This window comes from Anoplophora glabripennis, unplaced genomic scaffold (assembly GCF_000390285.2).
Source record: "Anoplophora glabripennis isolate ALB-LARVAE unplaced genomic scaffold, Agla_2.0 scaffold229, whole genome shotgun sequence".
Taxonomy (NCBI): Eukaryota; Metazoa; Arthropoda; class Insecta; order Coleoptera; family Cerambycidae; genus Anoplophora; species Anoplophora glabripennis.
Window position 1 is genome coordinate 4,145 of NW_019417127.1, and position 13,387 is coordinate 17,531.

A 13,387-nucleotide genomic window follows, 5' to 3' on the forward strand; every position below is an offset into this window, starting at 1 on the left:
GGGACATTTTGTAGTTTTATAAAACCAAATTTATAAACATACTGTTTATAATTGGAATAAATTGTGGATGAATTTTGCACAACTGATAAAATTGTGATTTTAAACTAACCTGTATACAATGTTCATCTCCCTCACTCTCTGAATTGGGAAATAGACTTGGTGTCTGTGCCATTGTTTACATGAGTTATGATTTTAATGAACTCAGCAATATAGTCAATTACATAGGACTGAAAGCCAGCCCATGGTGGACTTTGGTCCATAGAAGAAAATGAGAGACTAATGGTCTGTCGGTTTGTGAGTATGGTTTTTATTTTATATTTATTACTTGAATAATATTCAGTTAAGAAATTGGCTTCTTTTTATCCATGTAGAAGCTAAGAAGAAAAGCCAGAAATATGGTTGTAATCTAATAAAGGCACATTATTATTATTATATAATAAATCATTTTCATTGTCATTAATATTATTATTTAATTAAACGTACATATGACATAGAAAAGATAAAAATTCTAATAAAGATTTGGACATAACAGAAAATATTAAAAAAAAATTGAGACGCTGCTTCACTGAAGTGGTTTTAGAAATTAAGATTAAGTAAAAATTTCTTTCCAATATTTAAATTTATTGCATATTTTTCTGCTTTTAACAAACTATATTGAATATTGTGTGGCTCATATAATTTTTTAGGGAATGATTTGTAAGCTCCCAAAGAGAACATTTATGACGAAAAAACTTTGAACGGAATTTGTAAAATAAAAAATTAATAGGGATTACTAACCCTGAGATTCCAAGAAGGGTTGCATATAATTGAGCATGTTTTTTGTAATAATCAACTGATAGAGACAAAGAGACAGCTTCTGTCTTCATTCTTGACAAAATTGAACTATTTTGAAAAAATAGGAAAACAGCTATATTTACTGTACAATGATTTTTCGGAATGTTACAGTTACAGAAATATGTTGCACTTCTTTAACTTTAGCTAGGAGTCATATTGACTTCTTGTTGCTCTCAGGTCAGGTTCTGTGGGGGCGAACCCGCGATCAAAACCTCTAGGCCAAGGGTCGGCAACTGGCGGACCGCGGAAGGTAAAATACTGGACCGCCAAAAATTTTTTGAAAGTATAAATTGCTCAAATAAATTATTTAAAAAATGTTTTTTTTTTTACGTTTGAGTGCCAACCTTATAATTTTTTCTAGTATTTTATAATTGCGTGAATGGTTTGAGTTCTTAATGGTTAGTAAGCAGATTAAATTTGAGTTCAAATGAAAATTTGTAAGAAATATGAATTTTTTTTTCTGGACTTCATTAAAAATTTTTAAAAGTATCCAGACCCCACCTAAAAATACTTGCCGACCCCTGCTCTATGCCCACCTTGATTACTATTAAAAATGCCTGTTTTTATCTATTAGTAGACTACGAAAACAAAATTGCAAATATATGATCCACCCTTTTTGGGAGCCCAGGGTTTTTATTTTGCAAATTTCTTCTGGAATTTTTATTTTTTTTTCATGAAAGTTCTCTTTGTAGTGTTAGAAATCATCGCTGATTAAATCGTATGAGTCCCACACTTACTCTGTCAATATATGACCACTTTAATTTTCACTAGCTGCCACTATAATTTACGTAGCATGAAATATTTAGGGTGTCCTAGAAAACAGTGGTAATACAGCAACTACAGACTCCTAAGGTAAAAACAGTTGACGAGTCTTACCTTACTCCAAAAATACTTTGTTTAAAAGTTACAGGGTGTTAAATCTTTTGAAATAGTTCTTGATTGTTTAAGAAGTGATATAAGGTATATAATTCAAATTTGGTACACATTATAGAGACACAGGAAGCATACGAGTTGGCGGTTCATTCTTTTTGAAAATATTAACCTTGCATATAGATCATTTAAAGTAAACAACATTTTTAAATTATGTGTCAATTTCACAAATAAAATGCTTTTTTGTAATTTGCTATTGTAAAAAATCATAAATACTTAATAATACACATAACATTAATTTTATTACCTTCTGTTAGATTGACTGTTTTTTAATAGTTATTTTCCATCTGCACCCTCTTGTTCTGTAATTGGGTATAAACCTGTACAATAGTGTACCTATCTTCAAATAAATAAATAAATAAATAAATTTACCAAATTGCGTGGAAAACAAAAGATTTTAGCAATTATGTTTATGTGAATTTTTTAAATTCTAAGATGGATCAATAATTGTGTAGGTTGAAAAGGATTAAATAAATATTCTCCTGCAATCCTTCAGTTTCTGGTTTTGAATGAACTCCTGTACGACAAAAAAAATTATGTAAAGATGGTTGCAGATAATATAGCCAATTTGGTGTCTTAAACTAAATAATTTTGGAACAGCAAATTCAATCTTCTTATTCTACTCGAGATCTAACTATTTTAAAAGAAGAAAAGGCATTTTTATTGCAACATGTGACATAAGTACTTATTTTTTAAATTCAAAGTATTTTACTAAAAAAAGTATTTATTAACAAATTTTCAGTACAAAATTTTTACAAGAAAATTACAATATTCATTGTTCTAGAATAAATTACAAAATGATTTGCAACGATGAAAAAAAAATCATTTTAAGTACACGTAGCCAAATTATCAATACCAGTATTACTCTTCAGTTCTCTTTTTTTCTGTGACAATCTAAAAACAAAATAATTAGAAAATGTGATTATAGCACTAATATATAACTGTTGTAACCTTGTCCAAACTTTTAAACAAATAAATAAACATATCAAGGGAATCGGTGTAAATACCGATACCGAAACTGGAACAACTAAAAGAAAATTACTATAATTTTGGTATTGCTGCAACATTTAGAACTTACTTGTAATTAGATCTGCTTCGGGCTGTGGCAATGCAAATCTAAGTAAAAATATTGGTATACCAGTATTTTGGATACCGATTTTCATGGCAATGGTTATACTGTTTGAATATGGCTGTCCAAATAGATATGCTGTAAAATAGCCCAGAACATAAGCCAACCAAGGCAGTGCCATGCTAGCTACGATAATCTAAAAATTTCACATGTTCATCAAATCATAAAAAAAAATGAAAAACCTGTTAAAACATTTTTCCATAACTTTTTGAATTATCCTTCAAATGATTTTTACTAGCTTGATTACTTGATATCTAGATTAATTGCATTTATAACATTATTGTAAAAAACAACAGAAATATCTTAAATAATGTAAAAAATATACATGGTACACATAAATCACTTCAATTCTGAGTATAAATCACGTTACATTTCATAGCGCTGTAGATGGGGGTGTGATCCAAAGCAATTTTTTGAAATCAGGAACTAAAAAGTTGTTTACAAGAAAAACTATTAAGTTCTGAGCAACTCTTGTTTATTTTGTAATTAATAGTTTTTTGTGACTAAACGTCAATCAGAGAAACATATAGCTAAAAAGGCAAAAACATTTGCGCCAGAACGACTTAATAATTTCATAAATGAAGTTCCTGATGAGAAATATCTGGCGACAAAGGCTTTTACAAAAATTCAAACGTGACGTGAAACTTGACTTATTTATGTGTATTACTAGAGTTTTCATAAACATTTACAAGCCAAATGACTCCCAAGCTTAGGCAACCCAACATTACACGACTGATACTGGTAATGAAAAATCCCTATATCTTCGCGTCACCAATACTAAAGATTCATTTACAACAAACGGTAACAATGCGATCGCTGATTGGTTGAATAGAATCTCGTGAAAAGTTACATACATCAATCACAGCCGGTGAAACAGAATGTTTTTGTTTTATTGTAATCTTGATATTGTTTTAGTGATTTTTAAAATCACCGAAATTTAATTGCCAACGTGAAGGAAATAAAATTACTGTTTCAAATAAAATTTCTGGTCACATGGCTTATAATTATTTATGAAGTAGTACTACACAATATTTTGACAGAACTTAGATATACCTTTTGATTTTCGAGATATCGGGCTGGGTAATTTTAAACAGAAACCCTTCTCATGCTTACCTTCCATGAAAACAGTTTAAACAAATAGATATTAGTTACAGATGCGAAAATAATAATGAACAAAAGAAGAACAATGGATAATCCTTTCAGTATTTGTTTCATAAAATCAGCAAAACGTTTATACTTCCTTTGAATAAAGAACCCAATGGCTAAAGGAATGACTAATGCTAATACATAAGTAGTAATTTGAGTGTAGGGTACTTCCAAATTTCCCTTGTCAAAAATCACTTTTCCCAAAGTAAAAATCCAAAGAGGCATTGTTGCAAAAGAAGCAACAGTACTTGTGGTTGTCATTAGTATAGATAGACTAAGGTTCCCCTCTAAAAGTACTGCCCAGATATTTGAGGACCCGCCAGGTGGTGCAACTCCCGAAAAGAATAACCCAAGTTGCATTTCTGGGTTATCGGGAAATAAAATTAGTCCAAGCCCATAGCTAAGCTGAAATAAAAATTCTTTTATTTTCAAAATGTTAGAAATATTATGAACATAAAGCTTGATCAAATTCATTTTTTCGGCGAGTTTCAGATGCGCAGTGGCAATGTTACCAGATTAGCACTGGGGCTTATTCTCTGTCAGTACCTTGCACTCTGAACATCAGTACAGTCTGAGAAAAAGTTGTCTGAACTATGGAATTCAAATCACTTGTGAACTGTAAAGTGTTAAGTGCACAAAGACAAAGTATATTTAAATTTATGACAGAAGAGGCACAAAACGGCGATGCACAATAAGGTCTAGTACAGGTAATTTGTTTATATATTTAATTGTGTAATATAAAACCGTGATTAACTATATATATTATGCTTCTATGTAAAATTGTTGCACAAAATGTAACTGCCCTACTTTTAAGGTTTTCTTTGTCTCTCCTACTGTGAACTCTCTTCTTGAACTGTGAGATGCACACAGACTGTTTGGTCAAGCCTTACTAGAATGCATATTTATGAAATAATTTTGTATTATTTCTGCTTCGTCAGGTGACAGAACAAATTTTGCTACAGATGTTTGCAAAATTTGCAATTTGTTTATTTCATATGAAATTGGGTCATAGTTCGCCTCATCTTGGAGGTACCGATGTTGATATTACAAAAAAAAAAAATCGCATTTTTGGAAATATGTCTGAGGTTGTTTGATGAAACTTAAGCCACGGATTTTTCTACTCAGAAGTAAAAATTCATTGTTGACCTACAAATACGTCAGCTAGTAAAGATACTGGGAATCAGTATCACTAGACGCCTCAGAATTCAGATGTCTTCTGTAAATTCAATTAGCGCTTTTCATTACAATGGCTTTTCTATTTTGTTGAAGAAGGAACCAATTTAGAGTTTTAAATTTTTCTATTTCAAAAGTATACACAGTTAAGAAAACTCTCAGCTCTAAAGCTATTTGTTTTTCAGAAACAGTTTATGGGATTTTTTGCTAGAAATATGATTTTACATCAGTGTGTTTCACTTAAAGTCGGAATACCTCCATATTTAGAATGGCGTTGGCCGATTTCCAAAATTCTTTTTTTTATGTGGTAGTAGGTACTCAAAAAGGTCTATTTTTGACATATGATCTTTTCTACGGCCTACTGTCATTAAGACCCTCAAAAATTAAAAAACATATTGGACATTTTTTTATGAAAGAAATTTTCAATTTGCTTATATTTCAAAACCTTAAATACAAAGTTTCATTATTATAGCTTTTACAGGGTATTCACAAAATAGGTGCAAACTTCGAAAAATTTCACTCATTGCAGTGTCCTGTATTAATACTGGAAAATATTTTGAAGGATGTTTTCGTAACTTTATTAACTGAAGGTATATCCATGCAGTTTAATTGATTTTACTCATACAGGGTGCTCACAATAAGACAGCCAAATTAAATATTTTTGTTTTTATACCAAAAATGAGTTTCACAACGAAATAATATTTAAATATTACCATTTTCTATCATTCCACCACCATCATATTTGGTATGCACTCTTCAATTCGTGTCCCCTTATTTTTAATAACTCTCCTGATGTGGTGTTATTTGTCAATATATTTGTCTAATTCTATTACATAAATCTTAATTAAAACAATTTACGTGTTTTGTGGGATTTTATGTAATCAAATAATGGGGCTTTTCTTTTTTTTTATGTTAATCTAAAGAGAGATTTTTATGAATTTTTTAAATAATGATTTCTGGGATTTAGTACATGCATTTCCTTTTCATGTAAGACAGAATTTCTACCTTCAATTATATGGAGCACCTATTCATAATGCGATAATAATACATCATTGGTTGAATGAGTATTTCCCGCGAGAAAGTGGATAGGTCGCAACAGTCCGTTAGTTGAGTGGCCATGAAGAGCTCCAGACTTGATGCCTCTTGATTTCTTTTTATGGGGAACTATGAAAAAGATAATGTATAAAACAAGGCCCCAGAACAGAGAAGATTTATGTAATTGACAAGCATGTCGACAAATAACACCACATCAGTTGAGGAGAGTTATTAGAAATAAGAGGAGATTAATTGAACAGTGCATGTCAAATGATGGTGGACTAAAAGAAAATAGTAATAAATATTATTTCGTTGTGAAACTCATTTCTGGTATAACAAAAAATATATATAATTTGATTTTCCTATTGTGAGCACCCTGAATGAGTGAAATCAATGAAACTGCATGGATATACCTTCGGTTAATAAAATTATGAAGAAATATCTTGAAAATATTTTCCACTGTTAATACAGGATACAATACAATTTTTCGAAGTTTGCACCTATTTTGTGAATGCCCTGTAATAATGAAACTTTGAATTTAGGGTTTTGAGGTGTAATCAAATCGAAAATGCTATACATTTCTTTCTTAAAAAAATGTATATGTTTTTTAATTTTTGAGGGTCTTTTCTTAATGATAGTAGGCTATAGAAAAGATCACATATCAAAAAATATATCAAACAGTATAACCTAAATACGGAGGTGTTACAACGAGTGAAACACACTGTATAACGTAATGTGTCAAAAAATAAAAAATCATTGATGCAGAAATTTTGAAATTTTCATAAAAAATATCGATAATCTGTATCTAAAATAAAGTGAACTGTGACCTACGTTAATATGACACTTATTATTCAAGATAATTTGGTCTGTCAAATTGTGAAGTTTCCCAATTAAAACCTATACTATGCTGTAGATTCAGGTAGGTATTTAAGGTACCAGAATATTAAAAAAAAATAGATTAACGTGTGAAATCCCGAGACATATGATAAGGAAAAATAGTGATAAATAACCTTAATAACAAAAACTAATTACAGATTTGCGTAGAAGCTGTACAGGTTCTGTTTTTAAAATTTGTGAAATGTATAAGGAGCTAATAATAGTAATTGATAACTTACCAAAGGCATCAGAATGAACTGTCCACAAAATCCTATAGATGGGCCAATAGGCTTTTTTAGAATAGTTGGGATTTCTGACCAGTTTATAGCACATCCTAAATTTATATAAATTATGCTAACAAAAATAGCCACCGATACTGTGAAAACAGTGTCAATTATTCTGTTCTTTCTAATTACAATGACACTCAGATCTCCATTAGCTCGTAAGTTTGTTTTCACATTTTTACAAATTACTGTAGTTTTTCCTAAAAATTTAAAATTTCTGAATATAAATCATCTTATATCAAAAAGTATAGTATCTACCTAAAAATTTTCCAGTTACATTAAACAGTCCTCTTAAATTCAATTGAGGATGTGATAAAATTACATCCCTTTCTATAGAGACTATATTCTCATCTTCAGTGTCAATAATAAATTCCTCTTCATCTAAAAGACTAAATTACACATACAATAAACGTAAATTAAAAAAGATTCACCTTCTGTTGCATTAAAGTCCGTAACATTATATTCTATTGTTATAATATCATCTTCATGGATTGTAACATTATTTGGTATAAAAGATATTGTCAAGGCGTTAACTGTAACAACTTGAACGGTAAGGAATGAAAATAGTGACAGTATCATTAACTTGAAATTCATCTGAAAAAAATTGATTGATAATTTTTTAGTTTGGCAAAACAAATTAATATAATAAAAAATGCTTCTTATTTATATTTCAAAAGTAATTTTCATTTTTTAAATTCATCTCTTATTATTTAAAATTAGGTATTTATAATATATACATACCTTTCTGTAATTGTGTTCCAGCTTTAAACACTAATATTTAAATGCAGCGAACTGACTTTAAAGAAGCGGTATTAGTAACTATCACATTTTGCACTAAAACAGTAATCAAAATGCAAACTATTCCATTTACCATTTTTTTAAGATAAGATTTGTTAAATCTAATGCACTCTAATCATCGTAATTCTCCTTTTATCTCTCTTTTATTGTCAACTAAACATGTTATACCATTTACTTATTGCTTCTTTTTTGGTGAATTATTGGATAGTAGTTACTAAATACTGTACAATTATGAAAACAATAACAACCTGTCGGGTAATAAAGGTGACCTTCTGACATGTGAAAGCAGTTAGATGTAGTGGAACTATGACTCAATATTTTGCAGCAATAAAAATTACCATTCGCATAATTTAATATGACATTAACACACTTTGATGTAACCTTGATCAATATATTTTAAAAATAAATATCTGATAAAGTTTTGTTTATATTAGTTTAAACATGTTATTCAAATTTTATATTATCTTCAACTCAATTATGAATTTACAATTTTAGAATATTTTTAATAATCATTTTGATGAATTGGCTTTTTAGTACTTGCAAGCAACCAAATACAGGATTTATTTAAAAATACCAGATATTCTCGAGACCAAAATATTATAATTGGGGCAAAATTGATCACTGATGTCCAAGCCGATCAGGGTGCTTAAATTGAAATTAAAGAAAATAATTTTGTATGCGAGTCTGTGAAATCGATTATTTTCAACTTTGGTATGAGGTAGTATAGCTCTCTATTAGCACATAAAATTTATTTTCAATATGTATATACCTCCAGTAATGTGCTACTAATGCTACTATCTAAATAACACCGAAAAAATGTAAGGGGCGGTTCTTTGATGAAAATTAATAGGGGTCTTTGGCATAAAATTAAAAAAAAACTCCCCTGAAAAGTTACGACCCTATATCACTAAAGAAACCAAACTTGGTGAACATTATCTGTCAAAAAAACTAAACTTTTTGTAATTTTTTCAACCCTCAAAAAATTATAAGAAAAAATGTCGGGGGTTGACTATTTCAACCCCTTACAAAAATATTTCAGGGTTGAAAAAATTTTAGAGTGTAGTTTTTTTTAAAGATAATGTTCACCAGGTTTGGTTTCTTTAGCTTGATACACATGGAAGATAAAAAAGAAAAACATTTTTTTTTAATTTTTGGACCTTTTCAGGGGTGTTTTCAAAAAATTTTATACCAGAGACCCCTATTAATTTTCATCAGAGAATCACCCCTTACATTTTTTCGGTGTTATTTAGATACACCCTGTATAACGAAACCAATAGCAACTTGTGAAGATTAGTTTGTATGTTAGCCTTCTAGGGCTACATAGAGAAGAAAGATGCAAGATGATGTTTTTTTAATTTTTCATAATATTAAATCTACGAATGCTATTTAAATTTTAATTTGATATACTAATGTTCCTTTTGTCAAACTTCATAATGCCCTAACTTTAAGAAAAAATTTATATGAAGAAATAGGGAGTTGTCTCATTTAGGCAATAAGATAAACTTCAAACACCATGTCAAAATAGTTAAAAGAAACATACAGATCGCAACGCTTCAGATAGTTAAAATATAAAAACAAAGGAGTAAAAGTTGTTACTATCACAGTACTCTTATCCTGAATAGTCACAAAGCATTTAAAAAAATTTTTCAAGTGACAGCCAGACAAAAAATCGACTTTTGGGCCCAGAGGTCAGACCATTTAACAACATCACCTCAAGAATTTTTAAAACCACAAAAAAAAACGATATTCTGAACAATTAAACCATATAACCATAAGACTCAAGCTTCCAACGCCAAATTCAATTAACTAAATCCCATAACATTTAACCCAATGATATCCCAACTTAATACCCCAATAACCCTATAACCCCATAACTAAGAGAATAATTCATAGGCAATCTGTATTATGCAAAACATCACATAGCTGAGGACTCCTTGAAAACACAAGTACTCAAACCCAAAAAATTCCATAACCCTATAACCCCATAACTTCACAACCCCATAACTAATAAATCGTAAGCAATCCGTATTATAGCTAAACGTTAATGTGGTTAAGGATTTCTTAAAAACCTATGCACTCAAACTCCAAAACCCTCATGACCCTACAATTTATAACCCCACGATTCCCCAACCACAACTTCATTACCTTGTACTTTGATCTCATTCACCAAAGAACCGAGTGTTACAGTCGATCTAGTTTTTTTTTATAACTAATTGGTAGGCATTAGCAGTACCCGATGTACATCACGAGGTGGTTGCGCAATCTGATTTCTTACATCATATAGCTCTCATAAGAGCTTTTGAAAAAAAAATAATTTTTAGGATAGACCATACTATAAATTAATCAATAAAATTAAAATAAATAAATGAATGATTAATGTTGAGAATCTCTTTTGATTAGATTAAACAAAATGAAAATCCAAAGAATAACAGCAGATAATCCAAAAAATTATATTACTAGAATGACTTGAGTGCATAGGTTTTTAAGAAATCCTCAACCATGTTAACGTTTAGCCATAATACAGATTGTCTATGATTTATTATTTATGGAGTTATAGGGTTATGAAGTAACGGGTTATGGAAATTTTTTGGGTTTGAGTACTTGGGATTTCAAGGAGTCCTCAGATATGTGATGTTTTGCAATAATACCTATGATTTATTCCCTTGTTTATGGGGTTATAGGGTTATTAGGGTTTGAGTTCGTGGGCTTATTAGATTGGGATACCATTAAATGTTTGAGATTTAGTTAAATTGGATTTAGTGTTGGAAGCTTGAGTCTTAAGGTTATATGGTTTAATTGTCCAGAATATCGGTTTTGAAAAATCCTGAGGTGATGGGGTTAAATGGACCTCGGATTCGGTGACCAAAAAAAACTTATAATAAACATAGTCTAACTTCTGGGCCCGAAAGTCAATTTTTTTGTGTAGCTATGTAATCAAAATTCAACACATCACCTTCTAATGAATATCTGTACAAAATATCAAAAATACTGAATTTATTCACAAGACTGCAAACATTTTTCTGAAAATCTGTTACAAGGAGTAACTTATAAGTGGTTCATTTCATCAACCTCTTGGTCACTTAATAAACATTTGAAATTACCACTATTTTTCTACATTCCAATAAATCATGAAAATCATTATTTATAGTTGTCAATAATAATTGTTCTTTCTTTATGATCAAGGATAACATTTCGTGGTTATTTTTAAGTTTTTCAAATAACGGACAAAGGCATGTGCAATGTAATTTTCCTAAAATATGATATGCAGGAGATTTAAACGTAATAAGGCATTTGTTGCTTTATAAAGTACAAAAACAATTTAGAAAGGGATCAAAGGACCAATTCAAAGAAATATCATTTGAAAATGATTAAAAGTTACTGACTTTTAAGTCATCAGTCATTTAGCCATCACTAATTTTAACCAATAAAGAACTTTATTATTATTAATATTAGGAAGTTACCTATCTGCTGATTATGAAAAAATATATATTTTACAAATAATTCAGACCCAGATAACAGGATTAATCACCCCTATTTTAAATTTTATTTCGCAAATTTTATTAAGTTCATGAAAGTTCTCAACAAGGTCAAGTCAAACATTCTTAGCTAAGGTTAAAGAATTCTGTAACTGGCAGCGATGAGGTGCACAGGCCTTGGCACCCAAAACACCATCGTACTTTAAATATGAGAAAAAATATTTTAAACACATATATACCTATGTGCTTCCTTTTCAACATCTTATAACCATACTTTAATTTTATATGTAACGACATCGTGAAATTTTTTTCAACAAAAAAGTTCTCTATGTAGATCTAGATATCATCAAAAATGGTATGTACTCTAAACTTCGTGATCAAAGTATCACCACTTTTATCATATTTTGGTTTCATTATCCTCCTTATTTAAATACAGAGCCTTCATGTTTACAAGCCACGTGACTTCTAAGCTTAGGCAACCAACAATGCACGGTTGGTACTACCAACTTAAAATACTTACATCTTAACATAACTAAAATTAATGATTCATTCCATCGATCTTATAGTACTAGATACTGCATAGGCCCAATTTGTTTTGTTCAAGGGGGGTATCCTAAGGTCCTTTACTTTTGATTGGCTGCTTATTCGGGCATGCTCGACATTATTTGTTTACATCATAGATTCATAGAAAATATATTCTAATTAATGACTTATATGTTTGTCTTGAGTTTTACTTACAAATTTTGTTGTGTTTTATAGTTTTGAGTGTGTGAGGTGATTTTGTGACAGTTATTAATACCATATTATTATATACGTAACTATGGGAAAAAGGATAGGCCATATCGTTATCATACGTTAAGTTTGTAAGCATACATGGGCGTAGATTCTTTTAGGTGTAACACACCTTTGGAATACTATTGAACATTAATATAATTTATTTACGATATTAAATGATCCGTTTAATGAGCACCCATTACAATTAATAAAACTAATTTTAAAAAATTATTTCAAGATTTAGAGTGCATCACGAGACATTTAAGTTAAAAGATAATGTATAAAACAGAGTCAGAAGCTTACTGACAAAAACAATTTTATTTAAAAATTAATAAACAAATTTTTTATTGATATTGTCACAGTATTAATTGCAATTAGAATTAGAATAGAAGAATAGTATTCTAAATGTAGTATCTACATTTAGAATACTAAATGTAGGTACTAATATATTTATTTTATTTTGTTAATACTTTTATAATATACAATAACTTACATATGTAGTTTATATCCTTTATTTTGTTATTTATTCATTACTTTCTTTTAATAGTAGTTCTTAACAATTAATAAAAATTTTATCTTAATAGGTATATTTTATTTGACACTAATTTCCTTAAAAGCGAGATGTTGGAAGAGCACTGTAAACTTTAACTTTACATTACCATCAAATTGCAAAACTAATAAGTTACTCACATCAGTCTCAGAAACCGTCTGCTACAAAAAATGCTTTTTGAAAAGCATATATATTAATAAAAGTAGGGTGAGATACAGTACATATTTTAACATAATATACGAGTACACTATGTAAACTTAGATGTTGATAAATTAGTCATTAGTAAATAACTATACTAAAATAGTCAAATGAAGATTTAGTCATTCCGTAATTTTCTCCCATAACAAGAATTGTAAACACTGATTTTGCTACAGTTCCTATA

The 13,387-nt window shown here is 29.5% G+C and overlaps 1 protein-coding gene across 1 annotated transcript; it reads right to left on the reverse strand.

The window, feature by feature from the left end:
* Positions 1 to 2,536: 2,536 nt before the first annotated feature.
* Positions 2,537 to 8,516, reverse strand: LOC108908083 (ileal sodium/bile acid cotransporter-like). The gene is made up of 8 exons (XM_018711997.1): positions 8,149 to 8,516; positions 7,839 to 8,001; positions 7,666 to 7,788; positions 7,363 to 7,607; positions 4,007 to 4,444; positions 2,843 to 3,029; positions 2,716 to 2,791; positions 2,537 to 2,658 (listed from the first exon to the last, which is right to left on the reverse strand). Exons 2-8 carry the CDS (start codon positions 7,999 to 8,001, stop codon positions 2,592 to 2,594), a joined length of 1,299 nt encoding a protein of 432 aa, XP_018567513.1. The 5' UTR covers positions 8,149 to 8,516; the 3' UTR covers positions 2,537 to 2,591.
* Positions 8,517 to 13,387: the final 4,871 nt, after the last annotated feature.